This window comes from Filicampus tigris, chromosome 4 (assembly GCF_054856515.1).
Source record: "Filicampus tigris isolate MCC_2025a chromosome 4, RoL_Ftig_1.0, whole genome shotgun sequence".
NCBI lineage: Eukaryota > Metazoa > Chordata > Actinopteri > Syngnathiformes > Syngnathidae > Filicampus > Filicampus tigris.
The window spans coordinates 18,784,451-18,803,874 of NC_141220.1; the positions used below are offsets into that span (position 1 = coordinate 18,784,451).

A 19,424-nucleotide genomic window follows, 5' to 3' on the forward strand; every position below is an offset into this window, starting at 1 on the left:
TTTCTGGGGGGGGGTTTGTCAAGAAGGGGTGCTGAGTGTACATTAATGAGAAATAAAATGAACTTTTGGGGGGATTTGGCAAATGGCTGCAAAGACATAGAAAGTGAAAATCTTCAAGTGGTCTGAATACTTTCCATACCATGCACTGTATTTATAAATGGACTTACTTTCAATTTAACGTTCAGCCACTGGATGGCAGTATGACGCCACAGTGGGCTATGACTATAAAAAGGAGGTTATGTAAAAATGATGGATGGTTTGAAATTTGCATTGACAGCTTGATAAAAACGTCCAGCAAAAGCAGGATGATGATTTGAAGAAAATGTCCGCACTCGCCATCTGTATATGATGCATCTACATCTACATCGCATTAGCTCTCACACAACCTCTGGTGTATTGAGGACATAAAAAAAAAACAGCCTGAGATTCTGTGTGATTTTCCAATTTAATTCCCTTGTGCGTGTTTTCCCTTCAAATTAACTCGCCAAGTAAAACAGTCATCAAACTATTAAACAGTGAGATGTTACATCTTTTATTGTTCACGCTGTGCTTTTGTGCCTGGGATGCAACATGGACACTTTAAAACACACAGCATGATAACTTCAGTGTGTGTTCACCACACAAAATCTGACTCGCCCCAATGACAGCTTGCTCAGCCTTTGGATTAGTGCATCGATAAATGTGACACTGATCATCCCACTGTTTGCACATGTCTATTTTAATTGTGACTCCTTTCATCTCCTTTTTTTTTTTTTTTTTTTTTCTGGTCTCATGCGGCATCCTCACCTCTGTCACGCTACTTTTTGCTCGCCTTCCTCCCTCCCATCTGTCCAAGGCTGCCAGTCTGCAGGGCCTATCTTTACCAAGCTGTTGCTTTCATTGCCTATTTTTTTTTTTTTTTTTTTTTTTGGGCTTGACATGCTGTCATGCCAAGTCTGGAGCGCTTCATTATCTTTGTCCACAAAAATAACTTGAGGGAAACGCCTGCGACATTGAAAGTGACAGTCTCATTTCCTGCTTCTTTTCTCTTAAATACAATGCGCATATCGCTGGCATATTTCGTATTTCTAATGATCCATTTGCAGAGGCTCCATTTGACTGGAGGAAGCCTGGCGGTGATTTTGGTCGCAGTTAAAGTCGCATCAGTGCGGTGGCACCTGCTGCTATTATCGTGAGCCGAGCATGTGATAGTTGATGATGGATACAAAGACAGCAGTCTATATTTGTCCAGTCTCAGCATGATGAACGCAAACAGTAAGGGCAAATCAGAAGAACTACTGGCGGAAATATTAGCTTGTCGACAGCAACACTGTCTGAAAAGTAAATATCAGCAAACTGGGGGGAAAAAAACAAACTATAGTTTAAGTCCATGCGTTGAAACCCTAACCCTACTTTCAAACCCAAATTTGGAATCTTAGCTTTTGTTGAAAACCGTACTTTGAAACCCTAACCCTAGTTTAAAACCCTACTACGAATCCTTAGAGCTTGTTTAAAACCCTATTTTGAAACAGTAAACCTAGTTTAAGACCCTAAAGATTGAAACCCTAACCCTAGTTTGTAACCCTACTTTGAAACCCTAACCCTAGTTTAAAACTCGACTTTGAAACCTAACCCTTGTTTAAAACCCAATTATTTTAACTTGAACTCTAGTTTGAAACGTTATTTTGAAACCCTAGCCCTAATTTGAAACCCTAACACTAGTTTGAAACCTTGCTTTGAAATCCTAACTCTAGTTTAAAACCTTACTTAGAAACCCATTACTTTAGTTTGAAATCCTATCCCTAGTTTAAAACCCTAACTTGAAACCTTAGCCCTAGTTTGAAACCCCAAATTGAAACCCTGACCTACCTTTGAAATCCTAAATCGAAACCCTGGTCCACCTTTGAAACCCAGACGCTACTTTGACACCCTAACCCTAATTTGAGTTAAACATAATTTCAAACCATCGCCTTGGTTTGAAATCCTAATTTCTTAAGACTTACTGATTTATGTTTTCGGCACACTTGCTTGGTAGAATTTTATCAAATTGTCGTAGGGAATGTTTTAAAGACTTTTAACGATTTTAGAAGTACAGGTAATCTGGATGGCCATAAAAAAAGAAATAAATAAATAAACGGTGTTGGTAATGCTTGATGGTAGACCATCCTATACCTTTAATAAAATAACTGGGTTGCCACACAAACTTGTGCTGTACACAAATATGTTTTTTTTATCCTACCTCACTGAGAGTAGTTTCATGGTAAGTTTATAAACATGCTCCCAGCCAGGAAGTCTATGAAGTAACATGTGCTGTGCCTGAAGGTTCATTTTCAGGTCCTTTAATCTTATATAAACTCCCTCTTGGCGGTGTCACTAGGAGGCCCAGAGTGGATTTCCACAGCTATGCTGATGCGCAGCTGTACATCTCTGTGTCACCTGATGACGCTAGTCCAGGGGTGCGCGATTCCAGTCCTCGAGGGCCGCTATCCTGCATGTTACATGTGACATAAAATATGCAGGATACCGGCCCTCGAGGACTGGAATCGTCCAATAGATGCTCTTTTGAACTTTATCCTGGACATCTAATACTGGATGGCAGAGAACTTTCTCCATCTTAACCAGGACAAAACCTTTAAAAGTTTTAACCATCAATCCTGGGGCCCGGAGAGAGAAATGTTTAACTAAAGTACGAACACTGTCTCTATATCCCTCAGCACAGGTAAAAAAAAATGGGTGTGATTTCTTACTGTGAACCCACTTTTGATTTTAACACGTACAATCAACCTCCGCATACTCGTGGTTCAGTACCCTCAGATTCGTGTATTTTTTTTCCCCCCTTATAAATATACTTTGTGCGCTTCGATATTGTGCATGGACTCCAACGAGTCTATTTCTGCTTTTGCAATGTCAAAGACTCTCTGTGTCTCTCCTGCGCTGATTTTAAAGGGAATGAGTGGAGTCGCTTTCATTGGCCGGGAAGTAAGCCGACTGTGTTCACTCCCACAACGGCGCAAATCCTCTAACGTTTTGGACGGTTTAGATGGAGGCGCAAGAGTTTGCACTTGCTTCAAAGATGAGAAAAGGTGGGTGCGGCACTTCTAAAAATAGACGGAGGTGATGCAAGCGAGGATCTCCTGTTGAGTAGCTGTGCTTGGCTCGTCTGCAGCCGTCTGTCGTAGTTCAGGGAGGGACCAAAGCTCGGCCCCCGGCTGCTAAGCCCGCCTTCTGTCTCTGCCCGACTGTGATATCTCCGTCTCACGGAGGAGGATCACTGCTGTGTCCGTACAAGCTGTAATATGCGGCCCATGGATTTGATTATAGTCTGAGACACATAAAAAGACAGCTAAGAAGACCCTTCTATGTAAGTCAGCTCTCTGAGGCGCCTTTGCTCTGCCTCACTGCACCAATGTTTTTTCTTATCACCTTCCTGCTTCATTTGGACTTCTCCTCTTAATTGGCCAGTCTGGCACAGACAGCTTGGAGTAAAATACACTGCGATATTTCTGCCACTGATGGAATGGCGAGAGGCCATATTAACATGGAGGCCTCACTGTCAGCTCATTTACTGTACTTGAGTAGTTCTCAAATTTTCACACGAACATGAAGAAATATATGAAGGATTAAAAAATAAAATGAAACTAGTGAGCGCTGCCAGGAGCATTTTTGGAAACTATAGTGAAAATAAATTATTGTGTTGAACTACAAGTGCTCACATCATGTCATACTTCTAGCATGTGCAGAGGTGTCAAAAATATTCACGTTCATTTGTCAAGTACAAGTAGATATTGGGATTTAAAATTACTTTAGTAGAAGTTGAAGTATCAACTCCAGCTTTTTGTGTCGGAAATATGTCGGATTGCAAGGACATCTCTTGTGCAAAGCTGTTTTTAGATCAGGACACACATTTCCACTTGGATTAGGTCTGGGCTCTGGCTGGGCCATTCCAAGACAAATTTTCTTCAGGTGATGAAAACATTCTTTTGTTGAAAATTATGTGAAGGTAAAATTCCTTGTCAGATGTCATCTTTCTACAGTTTGGTTCCACTTGAAAAAATGATGGATTGATGGATAACGGACGGGTACCCAGGCTGCTGACGGATGACAAATGACGGACTGGCAAACTTTAGTAAAATGCCCATATTTTTGTATTTGGAAATGTTCATGAGTCCCTCTGCTTTGACTATCTTTTAAAATTGAAACAACAGAGGGAGAAAGAACACCATACCAACAGTGAATCATGGTGGTGGCAGCATAATGAACAGGGGCTGTTTTCCTTTCGTTGAAATTGGGACCTTGGACAAAGCGGGGGGAATTATGAGCAGTTCCAAACAAACCCTGTCAGTGTTTCTACTAGGTATCAAAAAACAAATGTCAGGAGAGTACTACTAAAATATCATTGGCACTTAAAATGGTAGCAGGTGTGTGCTGACTTCCGTTTGTTATGAGTTTGAGTGTGATTGGTCAATTCTGAACGTGGCCTCATTTCCAGTTATTAAAGAGTGTGCACACATTGTTTTTACTTTACTTCTCTAAGGAGGCTATAGGCCTCATTAATGGTGGAAAACTACTTCACATTTGGGGTGTGTAGACTTTTTATATCCACTGTAGATCACATTATACATGGAAACAAATATGGAAATATTTATTGAGGTTAAGGATTTTCTTAATCTTAATAAATACTTCCGTATTTGTTTTGTTCTTTTTCACGTTCAATACCGACGTCAAACTTTACTTGAAGTCAAAATTCAAGCCTGAATCTTATGACTAAAACCTCAAAGCAAGACAGCATTGCAAATCTGGGATTTGTCATTTTTTAGTACGAATTTATTTGCTTTTTTTTTTTAATTCCCTGTCTTCAGTTTCATGAGATTGTATTTTAGAAGCAGGTTTATACGTGGCGATTCAACTGGTCACAATAAGCAACATGTGATAAATGCATAATATATCAGTGACAATAATTACCAGCAGCCCTCTGATGTTTGTTTTTTTTAAAAATGACTCATCAATCATTAAAAAAGCAGCTGAATTATGTAGTAAAAATGATTCTTTAATATGGAACAAAATCAGAGCTCAGCTCCATGGCTCCGTCCATCACACTCTAACACTGATGGGAGGAGAACAACGACCACCAGTAAGATCACAGTCCGCTCGGCCAAAAAACAGGAGAGGCTGAAGAAAAAAAACATGGAACGCGAAACCAAAGTGCTACTGGGCGTGACCTTCAGACGCCCTCAATTGGACCTCCTGATCCATGATAGGAAACAGCAAGCAACCACTATGCTGCCTCGCTGGGCTCTTCCACCTCCAAGCCTTCCTCACCCTTTTGCTTCTCAAGCCAGGTCAGCATGGCGGCAGGTATGAAGCAGCAGAGTGGTGGAAAGGTGACATGAACTAGCTAGCATCAATACATATTGTTAGAATCATGGCTTGTGCAGAAATGGCTGACTCAATGCGAAGTACCAAGAGGCCGAGGACGTCTGCGGAGGCCGCCCAGTAAGAACCCGATGCTACGCTAACACGGAGACGAGACGTCAACAGAAGTACGCCACACGTATGTACAGAGCAAGCAAGCAACACATCAGAGCACTTAGTTATAAATTTCGAGTGTGCAAGGGAGTGGTAGGAATGGTCCACAACAAGTAGCCCACTAGCGAGTGGGTGCCATCTTTTAAGGCTGTTCTCAGTCTCTTGCTACAAACGAGGTGCCAAGCCGGCCTGTGCTTGACCTTTTTAGTATGGCTGCTTTTGGCTGTGCTGACGGGTGCCCTTGGTTCATTTCGCAACTCCATTGCGGGACAAAGAAAAGCATGACCACTTTTGAGCTCAAGGGCCACATGTGTGATTTCAAATGGACAAACAGGCCAAGTCATTCATAGAAGAGGTGAAAAAAAGGAAAAATGTATACGTAAAAATACATTCTCAACAATAATAATAATTATAATAGTACTTAATTATTATTACTTAGTATTATTGGTAATAGTCACTATCCCTTTTCTTAGGAGCCATTTGGACTGTTTAGAACGTTATTTACTTGTTTGGCAAAAGTTCAACATGTCAACATGGGACCTACTTCCGTATTCATTCATGAAACGGTGAATGGATTTTACGTAGGTGGAACTTCCGCCTCGCAACAATTTGCACTGACGGCTTTTTTGACGTGATTACACCGACATTATCCGTTCGTTGTCTTAATGAAAGAGATGATACATTCCAATGAATAACATACACACTACCAATAGTATGACGTTTTTACTTCTATTACGCAACCACATCATTCACAAACGCACCGCTTTTTGATTTGTGGTTAGATGATCAAGGATGCGGAGGTGGAACTTTCTGCCAAGACTATTCGTATCGGATATACTACATAAATCGAGGTAAAATTTCGATGAAACTTTTGTGCGTAACTTGAATTGTTCATAAAAAGGGACGTTCGTAACTCGAATTTCCACTATATCGGGTAGTCGCGGGGCTTTCCACACCGTGACGAGCAGTGCCAGCCAGCACCTAGCTTTCGAGCTAACTGGCTTGGGCCTTGTAATATTAATGAAGTAAAACACAATTGACCACCACGAAGGTGCTCAAGTTTTTACTGTAGCCTATATAGAGGAGGAAGGGATGGGGGCAAGGTCTTTAAAACTCTGAACCTGTGGGCACTGTGAACTTTGAACTATCATTTGAAGTTGTTAGCATGTGACAGCTAAAGAGTACAGTAGATTTGACCGACCTGGCTGGGCCATACTGTGTTTCCCTGCGTCTACCTCTGATTCGTAGCTTCTGTTTTTTGCTGCCTCTCTACTTTGAAGTGTTCGGCCCTGGGGAGGAGGTGCAAGGCTCTACCTTCTTTTTTTATGTGCTTGATCACTGTCTGGTCCGCAGAGCTCTGCAGAAAAAAAAATAAAGGGAGGAATAAGAGCCGCTAATGGACACAGAATCCCAGATAGATGAGGGAGCCTGGATTACTGGTAAATTAGACTCTGGAGGTGTATGCATTACCGTCTGAATGGGAGAGTAAATGAACAATCGAGTGGAGGAAGTGGAAATCTATACTTGGTGGAGGATTAAAATGAAGCTTTGTAATGAAGGAGTTGAGTGGTCATGGGGGGCATCTGCCAGCTTCAGCCAACACGGTCATCCTGCACCTCAACGCATACCGGGTCACATCGGAGGGAGGGGAGCTTTGCACAGAGAGCACTAGCGTGGACAGACACACACTTAACACGCGCACACGCACGCACACACACGTTAATGCACTGGGTCCCAGTCTGCGTTCCACTGCACTCTCCTGGCTGCCAGAACCTCGCTGTGTCTTGTAAAATCAAGAAGGGGAAAATACAGCAACAGAGGAACCAACTAAGAAATGAAGGGACAAAATTAAGAACAACACACTTTGGCCCCCACTGGCGAGATAAAAAAAAAACAAAGCAGAAATAAAACTTAGGTTATAAAAAGCGCCAGTGGCACAGAGTTACTATGCAAATGTCAGTAACTGGCTTTTGAACAGCTCTACACTTGTTTTAGTCTACCAAGTACATACTAGGAACCTTACCAGGCAGCTAAAATCTATACAGTACTGTCTTGTTCATATATTTATAGATATTTATACACTTTACAAAGTTGGCAAAAATACATAAATAAATAAGTAAATACATGGAATTAGATTGTACACATCACAATTGTGTGTATTTAAGCTTGAGCACTCTTTGTTGAGGAGGTGAGCCACGGCAAGTTCAGAGAGGAGGTGAAGAAACAGAAGTGCTAGCCGCAGCATCCCAAACGAGTCCCACGCTAAGTCACATTTTCAGCGGGCGTATCAGAAATGACTCCCCTGCCTCCCCCAATTCCCCACCTGATCACATGTGATGGTAGTGGATCCAAGTTGCTGTGCAGCCAAATTACTTCTACCCTCAGAGAGAGCAAAAGACTCCTAGGGCGTGGATCCGGAGTAAAAGATTATTTTTAGAGCATCAATAAATGTGTGTTGTCTCCCCCCCACCCCGATCGGGACGCCCCCTATGGGACGGCATTACAAATGGAGACGGAAGTGCATCGACTGTCCTTCCTGCAGACTGCTGGAGTAACTGTAGCACGTTTGCGGTCGGTGGGGCCAGTCTGAAATATGAAATGTGAAACCCCACTTGCATTAATATATTCGGTGGACATAGAGAGGGATGGAAATAACTGGAGCCAGCGCGTGCATTTGAGTTTCAATTTTGCCGCGCAAATTTATGGAGAAAGGCCCATTGTATATTTTGGGTACAATAGAACCCTAAAGATAAAAAAAAATATCCGGTGTTGTCAAGGTCAGATTATTAAAAAATGTTCACTATGTGTGTATGAAAGAACACGTTTCACATTTAGAGTTAAATCAGCAGCTAAATCCACCTGATTTTAGCCAACACAAACCTCCGACTTGTGTTTATACAGTTTCTAGGTACCTCTAATGCAGGGATTTGTTTCGCAAAATTTCACCACGCAAGATACACGTGCCTTTTGTGGTGTCGGTTGTGCCTGATGAGAGGAATACGCACAAACGTGCAAATAGTCCTCAGGGCCGGGCGCTCACCCACTTCTGGCCTTTAGATGCACAATGAACGCCTCCAAATTTGGTCTGGCATCATCCGTGTGAGAGCGGGGTCAGTCCTGTCTAACACAATGGCATTACAGTAAATCTCAAAGCCCATAATAAGACAGCGGAAGGCGTCGCCAAAGAGACAGGGGCAGAGTGACTGCCTTTTGGTGCGTCTTGTAAAAATACATATGAGTGCATTCGTGACTCAGTCTTCTTCCACATTCTATTTCCAGGAGTAAAGCTACGTGGCAGTGTTGCTACAGTGGGCTTGGGATGCATCAGGTAGCACTCCTTCCTTTTTTCCTACTCCAAGTGCATGATCCCCTCCCACAAAAATACAGCGGACATCAAAAGCCCTTATTCAAGAAGGGCGGTTATAATCAGCATCGTCAACATCACCACTGTTATCATGAACGCGTTTTCTTCATCATTTCAAGTGACAAAGGAAAACTCGTTGTACAACAAATGTTAATTTCCATCAACGGTATTATTTACAGAAAGTTCTCAAAAACAGAAGGATTTTCTTATCACGTTTGTAAAGAAATAAACTCAACACAAGAACACCAAAGCACACACATACTGACCAACAATCAAAATGTGAACAAAAATAAAAAATATATTATTTCTCATTATTGTTACAATTCAAATAACACTGACTGGAGCCCTGATTGGGAGAAGTCACACTGGTTTTTAACAAATGCTTCAAACAAGTCGAAAGGTGAGTTTGGGGGAGGAGGCCGAGTCTGCCTGCGTAAGGTGTGACTCGCAAACGACCCAAAAACGACGACAACTAGCTGATTCAGCCGGTACGCTGTGATTCAGCAAAATACCATCTGCACATGCACGCCCTCCCCAATGAGATCACAACAGCCTCGTTTCAATCTGCACACATTCAGCGCAGCGGAGCTTTAATTTAATATTGCACAACTACAGCAGAGCAGGGGAACAGGCACGTTTCCAAAGAAGTGAGTCACCGATGCCACATCCATCACGGGGAAACTTGCATTACACAATAAGAAACAACATAGCATCATAAGGACAAACAATATTATCAGGCTCTGACATATAAGCTGCTCGGTAAAAGCAAAACTAGTTCCTCCACTTATTGTTTGTTAGCAAATTTCAAACTGACTTGGATTTATTTCATGTTAAAGATGGAATGATCAACAAAAATAACACTGCTCAACAAATTTGAACAACATTTTCTAATCAGAGATGCAAGCAAAATTTTCTAGATTAATTTCTTGTGCTGATAACGAATCAGCCCTCATTTGTTTTCCTCTAGCATGTTTAATAATAATAATAATGATATTATTATTAATAATAAAATAAATGTAATATAGGAATATATTTCATAATATTTATGAATTAAGGGCTAGGTTGAGCTAGAGGTGGATATTTTTCTGAAATGTAGCCATAAATGACAATTCACATTAAAATCCATATTGCGCAAGCTTTTATAGGTCAAACTTTAAAACAAAAACAAACAAACCAAAAAAGAAAAGATCTCAAAACGTGATGTGCTATAAAAAAAAAAAAGTAAAGGCAATTTTTAACTCATCGTCAAAAATATGTTACAGGACACATTACGCCATCTCTGATTTAAATGCGCTTAATATATGTTTTGAAATGTATGCGAACAAGGTGACAAACCTAAAGCTTCAAATGTTTTGCAGTAAATCATGTTCAACATCTTAGTGTGTCAGCACAAAAGCTGAAGCAAAGTTAAAGCCAGTAGCTTTGTGGATACTCAAGTTCCCCCCTAATTGTTGCACTAAATCATTCTCACCTGTGTAAAGGAAAAGTTTTGGATCTCATTAAATAGTCCAAGTGTTGGAGCCAATTGGTGTGTTTATTAAAAAAAGGGGAAAAAGTGTTGCTGACTTAGCTTATTACCTTAATATTGGAGCCTGTTTTTGTTTAATGGGGCATATACTGTTCAGTGTTATATATAACCCGATGCCCAGTGGGATACACTTTAGGACTATGTAAACTAATGGGTCCAACCACACCGCTGATTGAGTAATTTGTAAAGAGGACTTAAAGGGGAAGTCATCCCAAACATTTTTTTTGTCAAGAATATGTTCTATGCAAGCCCACTAGTTGAAACAAATCATTCGGATAAATATTGCGTTTTTTAACCATCTCTGGGGGTGGCCATTTTGTCACTTCTGTCGACATAGAATGACATCACAACTGCTCAGGACTCAGGTAACGACCAGTCACGGCTCACCTGTTTTCTGAAGCTGATTACCTGTCTGTAATCAATTTTTAAAAAGTGGTGCATTCAATTAGTGCTTGATCGTGAATTTGGGATGGCGTTGTGCTGATGTTGGTTTAAAAGAGCAATATAAAGCATAATACCACCTTGCTAGTGTTTTTTAAAAATATTTTTTTTTCCTGAAAAGTAGTGATTTTGTAGATGTAAAATGGTCAACTTTGTTCCAACGGTGGTGATACCCAGTGTTGGTTGGTCAGTCATAATAACTGCTAACACCTGCAAATTGACTCCGCCTGGCAACAGAGTAATGATGAAGGACAGAATTGAGGCTGTTAACAAGCTGGGGCACCGCTAACCCCCTCAAAAAAGGAGTGAGCATCTGCAACCTTGTTCTATAAATTCATCATGAGCAGGAGGTTCTTTGAAGGTGACTATTCTCACAATTTAGAGGTGTGAGACAGGTGGTAGGTTACATAAAAACTTAGATTTGCAAATTGCTTTCTCTTTTATATTGTTCAATATGGCCTCCATTCTAATGGTGCTGGTTTTAGAGCTGCTGGCAAAGCGAGACTGTTTGTTATGCAACTTGTGAATAATCATAGAAAGTGCATTTAAATGCTTACTCACTTTGCAACCTTGAGCATGACTATTCATGTGGTTTGCACTTGATGTAATCACCGAAAATATCACAGCAGATCATTATCACAAACTGTCTGGGCCCGGGGGATATTTTAGTTCAAACAAAGGCGATAACCCAAATTTGATATTTTAGTTCAAACAAAGGCGATAACCCAAATTTCATATTTTAGTTCAAACAAAGGCGATAACCCAAATTTGATATTTTAGTTCAAACAAAGGTTAAACAATGATATCAGAAATTTGCATGAAGGAAAACAAAAGCACTCACTGGTGTGCTGAGAGTTTTCAATTGGGCACCTGGCAAGCTATCTGCATCCATTCTGCCTGCACCAGCGGCAAAACACAGGCCTCGCGCTACTAAGAATAATGCCACCTCTCTGCCAGTTTACTGGGTCGAGCGTTGCGATTTATCCCTCCTTGAGGACCATGTAATCATGGTGAAAAGAAAAAGCCGTGGTAGTACATCCTCTGCACATTCACCTTAGGAGACCAACAGCGTGATGATTATTTCCCTCCATTTTAGCCCCTTCCAGCATTTTTATGGTTGCTAATGAGGGCACACTCGACTTTTTTTTTCCCCTGGCAAGTGTCGCTTCGGCAAACTGAACAGGCCAGAGTAGCTGAAAGGCAAACTAGATGTCTAATCCTGTGCAGATAAGGCTGAAATTGAGATTCATCTGATGGCAATTACATCATCTTAAACCTAAATTTGTCACTTGTGCTGTGGGACGGCCTAATTGTCACACTTGCTAACTTGGGCATCTCTCCCTAATGCATTACCATACAGTAGACTGTTCATGTTTGTAGTTATCTCTGGTCTCTACATGGGAATGCAGAAAAAGAGAATAAATAAACCAAATAGAATGATTGCCCTGTTGGGTCATAAATGTAGAACCGAGTTGAGTCCTGAGGCAAGAACACATGTGGGTGAGCAAACAAATTGTTCACATTTCCCAGATACCACCTTCTTGCACACGCTCTACACAATTGCTGGATTGTTTTCCTAACCCACTCGCTGTGTAGCTGTGGATTTTGAACAGATTGGGTCACTTTTACCCAAGGTTGGGTTAATTATTTTGACGCAGCAGATTGGGGTAAAGACTGGATTTGCGCTGAATCTGGTCACCATTTTGGAGTTGTGTAGTGTAGTTAAAGAAGTACATTTCGCGTAACATTCTTAGAGAATGTCAGTGGCGGCTGGATGGATTAAAAACTGTGCCAAGCATACGCTGTGTGAATTGCTGTGGTGACCCAACAGAAAAAAGATTCTTCTTCCTCTTGGAACATGTTGGTGATAAAATTAGTCATAGTAGTTCTTAACCACAATTTTAATGATCCATTGGAAACCCATTTCTTGGTAGCTTTAACTCATCATCAGTATGGGTAGTTTTTACCACTTGTTGAATCAAAATCTGGACCCAACATGCTGGGTGAAATCCTCAACCCAATTCACTGGGTATAAATAACCCAGCATTGGCTCAGGGTTTTCTGGACCCAGCGCTGGGTTAGCTTTCACCCAATTTGGGTTCCTTTTGACCCAAGCCTGCATTTTGCCATTGAGCCTAAAAAACACACACCTATTAATCTAGAACTACCGTGTCCAGTGCTAGCCTCTTATTATTAATAACCACCCTGTAAAGCAAAAATAAATGTCTTGTGAATTTGACAGAGCACAAAGAAAAGTGTTAACAACCCTGCCAAATTTGAATGATTAAAAAAAACCTGGCCAAATATGTCAAACGGGGCTTCAAAATCATGACAAATCAAGCTATCTTTTCAGCCATTTGTTTACGCGTTGAAACCACACCCCGCTCAACTGTCAATCAAACACAACTACTGCAGAAAGCAGTGTATATACGCACTATGAAAATCTTAATCCAAAATGGACGAAAACAAAAAAAGGAGTCACCAGTTGTCAGGATTAGGCCTCAAAGAACTTTTACTACTGTAAAAACATTTGAGCAAGTAGCTTTAAATGGCTGCAAGTATCCATGCTGTCCATGGATGTCTGTTTTATTTACTGTGAGGGAATTTGAGTTGACTGTGGCTGACAAAGCAGACAGCCACTCAAACACTGTGCTGGTCTCAAGCACCCGGGGAAAAGATTATCTGCTTCTCCAGAATCTCGCAGTCACAGATCAGTCAATTTTCAAAAATCACACCCACGGAGTATGAAACAAAATTCTATGCTTTGCTTTTTTGGGGGGGGGGGGGGGTGGCGAGCAACAAAGCGGGGAATCCACACCAACCTGACTGATTCCAGCATCGCCAACAACATACAGAAAATATCAGTCCCTCAGTCAGAGCTCTGATCAAGCTTGTCCACTTTGTGTCACAACAATGCTGGCTTGGCAAGCCTCCTTATGACAGGCAGAGCCAGCGCGAGCTCTCTTTTCTCACCGCAGCAGATCGCCAACAGGAAACATCCGCATGCATGCCAGAGAACATGCTCAAAAATAACAAGCGGCACAAAAAGAGGCGGACGAGAGCCCTTCATCCGTCCTCTGTGTCCTCGCCCTCTTCTCGACACCCTCAAGCCACAGCGCAGAGGCGGCCTCTCCCCAATCTCGCCTTTCACGCACTCCTCCCTTCATTTTCAGCACGACTAGAATCATCACCAAAACCATCCTCAACCTCAAGGTTATTATTATTATTATTATTATTATTACATTTTGAAAAAGTGCAGATTAGAACTTCCCCGCGCCCTCGTTCAGAAGGCAGGGCAGTAAAGGAGGATGGGGAAGCGATGGCAGTAAGAAGAGAGAAAGAGAAAAGAGAAGACTTCTGCTGCGACGGCAGAGTTGTGTTGCTCGAACACGATCGCGCACACGCAGGGATACATTAATACAGATGCGCCACGGAGGCAAACGGGATGGGAAGATGGAGCGATTCTCTGAGATCTTCAGCGCAACAGGGCAAAAACAAGAGCACAGGGCAGCACGAAGAATTCAATCCACAAATTGAAGTGAGCGCGCACATTGGAACGCATGCACACAAAACAGCACGAACTTTGCGTTGCCTTTGTTGCAAGAAGATTTGAAACTGGTTCCCTCCTTCGCAGTGAAAAATGACATCATCGTAGCGTCTGGGATTTAGGGGTGTTTTTTTGTTGTTGTTGTTTTTTCCTCCACGTCTTCTTTTTTCTCTCTCCGTGTCAGGGGCTTATCGTCTGGAAAAATCAGGAGTAATCCGTCGCATGAGTTTATCGTGTTCCCGCTTTCCCGGCTTCGGAAAGTTCAGTACATGTACAGTATATCTTTTAACCTCTATTTTTGTTTGGAGCTACAGCACAGTACCCACAGCACACAGACAACAAGGGGAGGGCGGTGGTTGTCGAGGGGCTATTCGGGAGGGAGGGGACCACTAATATTGTGCCAGAGGATAAGAAAAAGGGGACAATAAAGAGGAAATGAGGGGATAGAAGAGAAAAGAGGAGCGAGACAAGGAGTATCAACAATACCATCTTGAACTCAGCTGGTTTCATCAAAAACTGAGGATTGATTGCTTTCTGCGGCTTAAGCCAAACATGAAACCACACAAACTCTAAGTAAAAGGAGGGAGCAACATAATGGAAGATACAGTACAATTGGAGACAAAAGAATGGAAAGAACAACCAAAGGAGATTTGTATAGGGGGGGGTGGGGGTAATCTATAAGCCTAATATATTCATGTTTATGTACATACAGTACATACTGGATAGTATTGTGTTCCTGGAATTATCATACAATATATTACGTATCACTTAAGATTCTCTGTGATCCCACGGGACTGGCACCTTCAGTGGGTCAAGCGGCTGCAGCGCAGTTCAGGGCCGAGGGGTCCGCATGTTGAAACAAAAACATTAGGCCTCCAAAGACAAAGTGCAAAAGGACGTATGGGCAGTCAAAAACAGGAGACGGTGGGGGGGGGGGGGGGGAGCACTGACAGAGCGGTGAGAAACAGAGGCGAGACAGGAGCGTACGAGAGGAGGAACAAGAAGAGTTGGAGAGGACAAGAGAAAGAGTTTAAAGGTTTAAGAGAGCAGATGGCTAATTGTACCCGTGTTTCGCGGCCTGGCAGCAAGTCAGTCTTGTGCATAAGGACGGGACTGGGAGGAGGAGAGGGAGCGGGGACAAGGTGGGGCCATGGAGGAAAGTGGGCGGTGCCATCAGGCCTTGAGAGCGTGCCATTGGGCCACGTTGGTGCGCGGCCGGGCGAGCATGTCTTTCCAGTGCTTCACCTCCGCCGGGCCGCTCTTCCACGACAGGTAGATCTGACAGAAGGGAGGGAGAAGAGGAATATCGAGGATCTTCAAAAGGGTCGCTGAAAAAGCTTTTTAGACGCCTCTTGGGTTACAATTACAGCAGTGTTTCCCAACCTTTACTGAGCCAATCAAGGCACATATTTTGCATTAGAAAAGGATCAAAACACCAGACAAAAATTGCAATTTAACTACAAATTTGTTTAGTAGGTGTGAAATGTGGGTGGGCCTGTTTAGTTGAACACAGCGGGTGCATAGATAGTTATAAATCTAATGTGTTACTATTATTATTATTATAGTTCAATTGAGCATCTCACTATGCAGCACTATCGTAGCAAGATAAATTAAGATACTGTACATTATTCATAAGGCTGTAACAATACAGTATCATTTCCTTGTCCCAGTAGTGGGGAATCCATGAATTAGCATGTATGGGTCAACCTGGAGCGTCATCTGTAACAATTCTAAAACATGGAAGACAGTTACATTGATTTCTAGTACAGTTGCATCAGTTACTAGAATAACACTGGGGAACACCGTTTTTGTTGAGTTAGGTCTGACAGCTGTTTTTAACTTATTTTTGGGTGCGGAATCCAAAACTGATCTCAGTTTTCACTTCACATTTTTTAGCTGTAGGATTCCCGTGTGCTTACAAAATATGAAATAAATGTGCATGTATGTAGATAAAACACTAAGATGGAATAGTTTTGAAAACTAAAAAAAAAACACAACATAATACAAAATTGAACTTACAACGATATGTTCATGGTTAAGAGAAAGCCAGCACTAATAATCTTACTGTAATTCCTACTATACTATGCTTCTGTTTACATCACCCGGATTACCACCACTGCGCATGTGCGTTGCAGCTAGGAAAACAGCCAGCGAGAGAAGAGCGAGACGCGGCGGTCTCGAAAGAAAAACAATGTGCCAAATAAATGATTATATAAATAAACGACGCGTCGACGATTAAAATTAATGGTCGACGATTTCGATCGTCGACGTCGTCGTGATTAGTCGACTAATCATGCCAGCCCTAATTTCAAGTGTAGTTTAATAGCTTCAAAATCCATTTAGTGATGTTGTACGAAGGGGTTAAAAATAGGCCTTGGTTTCAGGACAGTGAGCTCTTAAACCTCTGTGAAATATTGTTTTTAACTTTAACCTTGTTTTTCAGTTTTGTCACATCCCGGTCAAGACCAAAAAAACTAATTTAGGAAGACTGAGGAGTCTTGCTTTTCACAAAGTGTAGTCATCCATGTGGTCCCATTAATTACAGCAACTTTGCACCTTTTATGCCACTCTGAAAAATTGAAAGTCATACGTTTATAGTAATACATCTTTTGTACTCTGGAACAAGCATGTGTAGTTAGATATAGTTCAACTAATTAACTAAATGACCAGCTCTGTCTCCAGCTGCAGTTTTAGCACATCCAGCAGAAACCAGTATCTTTTAATAATTTGCATTGCTGTATGCAAATGTGCCAGAATGCTAAATCCCCAAAACCGACAGGTGCCCCAGAAAAGTCAGCGTATTCACTTTTAGAAGACAATCAAGTGACAGTAAAGATGACTGCCGATATGTATCGGTATGGTTATGTGTGGACTGTAAATATTCATGAGGGATTGTGTCATTGCTCCAAACTTCGGACGTATTTACATTTGCATCTAACCTGAGGTGAAAATCTGAAAAGGACGTCGCTGTCGTAATAAAGGGCAACGACAACAAAGCCTAAAGCCAGACTTTACCTTGCCGATAACATCATTGCGACTGAGTCTGTCCTTGTCCATGACAGTGATGATGATGGTGGTCTCCCTTAGCACATGGGCGGGAACGTCGAAGGGGAAGGACTCATTGAAGACGGGATTGAGACAGCGCTTCATCGTCACTGTCTTTTTCTTCTCTACACGCCTGTCTTTGTGCATCAGCCACACCTTCACGTATGGATCTGCAAGTTGGAAGCAATGCGCAGAAGGTTACTGTACATGTAAGCGATGATCAAAATGCCCATGAAAGGTGATTTTTTTTTTTTTTTTTCTCGAAGGTGTACGTGAACTTTGGAAATACCCTCTTAATCGCTAAAGACAGAAAGGACGCGGGTATATAGTTTGAGCTCAAGGTCGACGTATTCCCTAAGCAAGAAAACAATTGAGCAAGTAAGGGCTGAGGCCTGTGCTACCACTTCAGACAGCTACTGTGCAAAAGCTACAAAGGACAAAAGCATCCACACTCATTCTTTTTTTCTTTTTTTTGGGGGGGTGGAAAAATATACTTATTTTCTATCATTGTTCTACTGTCACTCATTTTTGAATGCAAAAGATTTTTTTTTACGATTATATAGCAGTGCTGTGAAAATTATACCAAGGCATTGCTTTGAAGCACTAACTGTGCGTCTTGTCAGACAGCTCCACTGTGGGTCTATAATGGCCACAGCCCCCATGGGATATAATTGCGCTATGCACTGAGAAAGTCATGCGTTCACATGCAATTACTGAGGGAAGTGCAATTACTTTTCATTTTACAACAAAAGAATCAACTAAAAGAATTAAATTTGTGGTTTGGGTTGGGGGGGGTTAAAGTGTTATTTGTCTTGAAAAAAATCGAACATTTTATGGAACTAGAAAAGCAATATCTGTGACAAAAAGGGGTTTGTTCAGATTGCTTTGTTTTGTTTCTGTTATCATGTGCTAATTAGCTTTCCAATCAGCTCTATGGCAAAATGATGTTTGATTGAGATGCGAGTGACCTGGCATTACGAATTTTCAAGATACATGCCTTTGTTACACCAATTGTTTCGCTTTGGTTTGTGGACAAAAAGTTTGAGGAGTGAGCACTATACGGTGGCAGTCATCTCAACTCACTTTGCCTTTATTGCAACCACCAGTTGAGATTTACTGTGAAAACTAGTACAAAAAAGAGAATTGACGTTGTGTATTTAACACAACCACATACATTTACCTCAGGAAAGCTAACAAACATTAATAAACGCAGTAAATCGCAGTTGCTGCGTTTTAACCCTTAAAGCAACAGATATTTGAACACAAAAAGTGGAGCAGCGCATGTTCCCAGATAATATACTGTAACAATACTTGCAGATTCTTTATCCTCTGCAAAGAATGACCAATATTACTGCATCTTACTGACAAGCAAACATTGGCAGACTGTGATGTGTGGACCAGTCTTCAATTAATCTCCCTTGTTTAGAATATCTTAGCATTCCCACACATTTTTTTAAGGAATGGCGAATTGTAATTTGACAAAGACACAGGAACCTTTTCAGTGAGGTAAAACGCTTGATGTAACGTCACCTTGCTACACAGCTACAGTATATATGGCGTAACCCTGATCAGGAACCAGGTGACATGTGTTCTCGGAACAGTGTGGGGCACTGAATACACAAATATTGAGCAGGTGTTGTGCAACGTCACACAACCCAAAGTCGGGTCCCATGACTGTTGAGCAAGGGTTAGCGACAGGAGAGAAACAGCAAATAACAAGTAAAATCTACCTGAGGTGCCCCCGATATCCATGGCTTTGAGATTACGGGCTTTAATTATGTTCACAGTGATGGTGTTGGCGGTGGGATTATAGCAGAGAGACACTAGCAAGTCCCCTCGTCTCCCCTGAGGAACACACACACACAAACACACACACACGTGCAGCATGAATCATTTATCAACTAATATCTGATTTGGTAAGGGAATATCAAATTCCAAATTGCTCACTATGATGTAATCTATAATCAAGCTTTATTTAATCGAGCATAATACAA

At 41.6% G+C, this 19,424-nt stretch overlaps 1 protein-coding gene across 4 annotated transcripts in view; it reads right to left on the reverse strand.

The window, feature by feature from the left end:
* Positions 1–5,005: 5,005 nt before the first annotated feature.
* The window catches only part of syt7a (synaptotagmin VIIa), a 92,991-nt gene continuing 78,572 nt past the window's right edge, over positions 5,006–19,424 (reverse strand). For all 4 annotated transcript variants that reach the window (XM_086027077.1, XM_086027076.1, XM_086027075.1 and 1 more), the window contains 3 exons: positions 19,161–19,275; positions 17,401–17,600; positions 5,006–15,663 (listed from right to left, as the gene is read on the reverse strand). In XM_086027077.1, the coding sequence (XP_085883203.1) occupies positions 15,559–15,663; positions 17,401–17,600; positions 19,161–19,275 (420 nt within the window). In that variant the 3' untranslated portion in view covers positions 5,006–15,558. The remainder of the gene's footprint in view (positions 15,664–17,400; positions 17,601–19,160; positions 19,276–19,424) is intronic.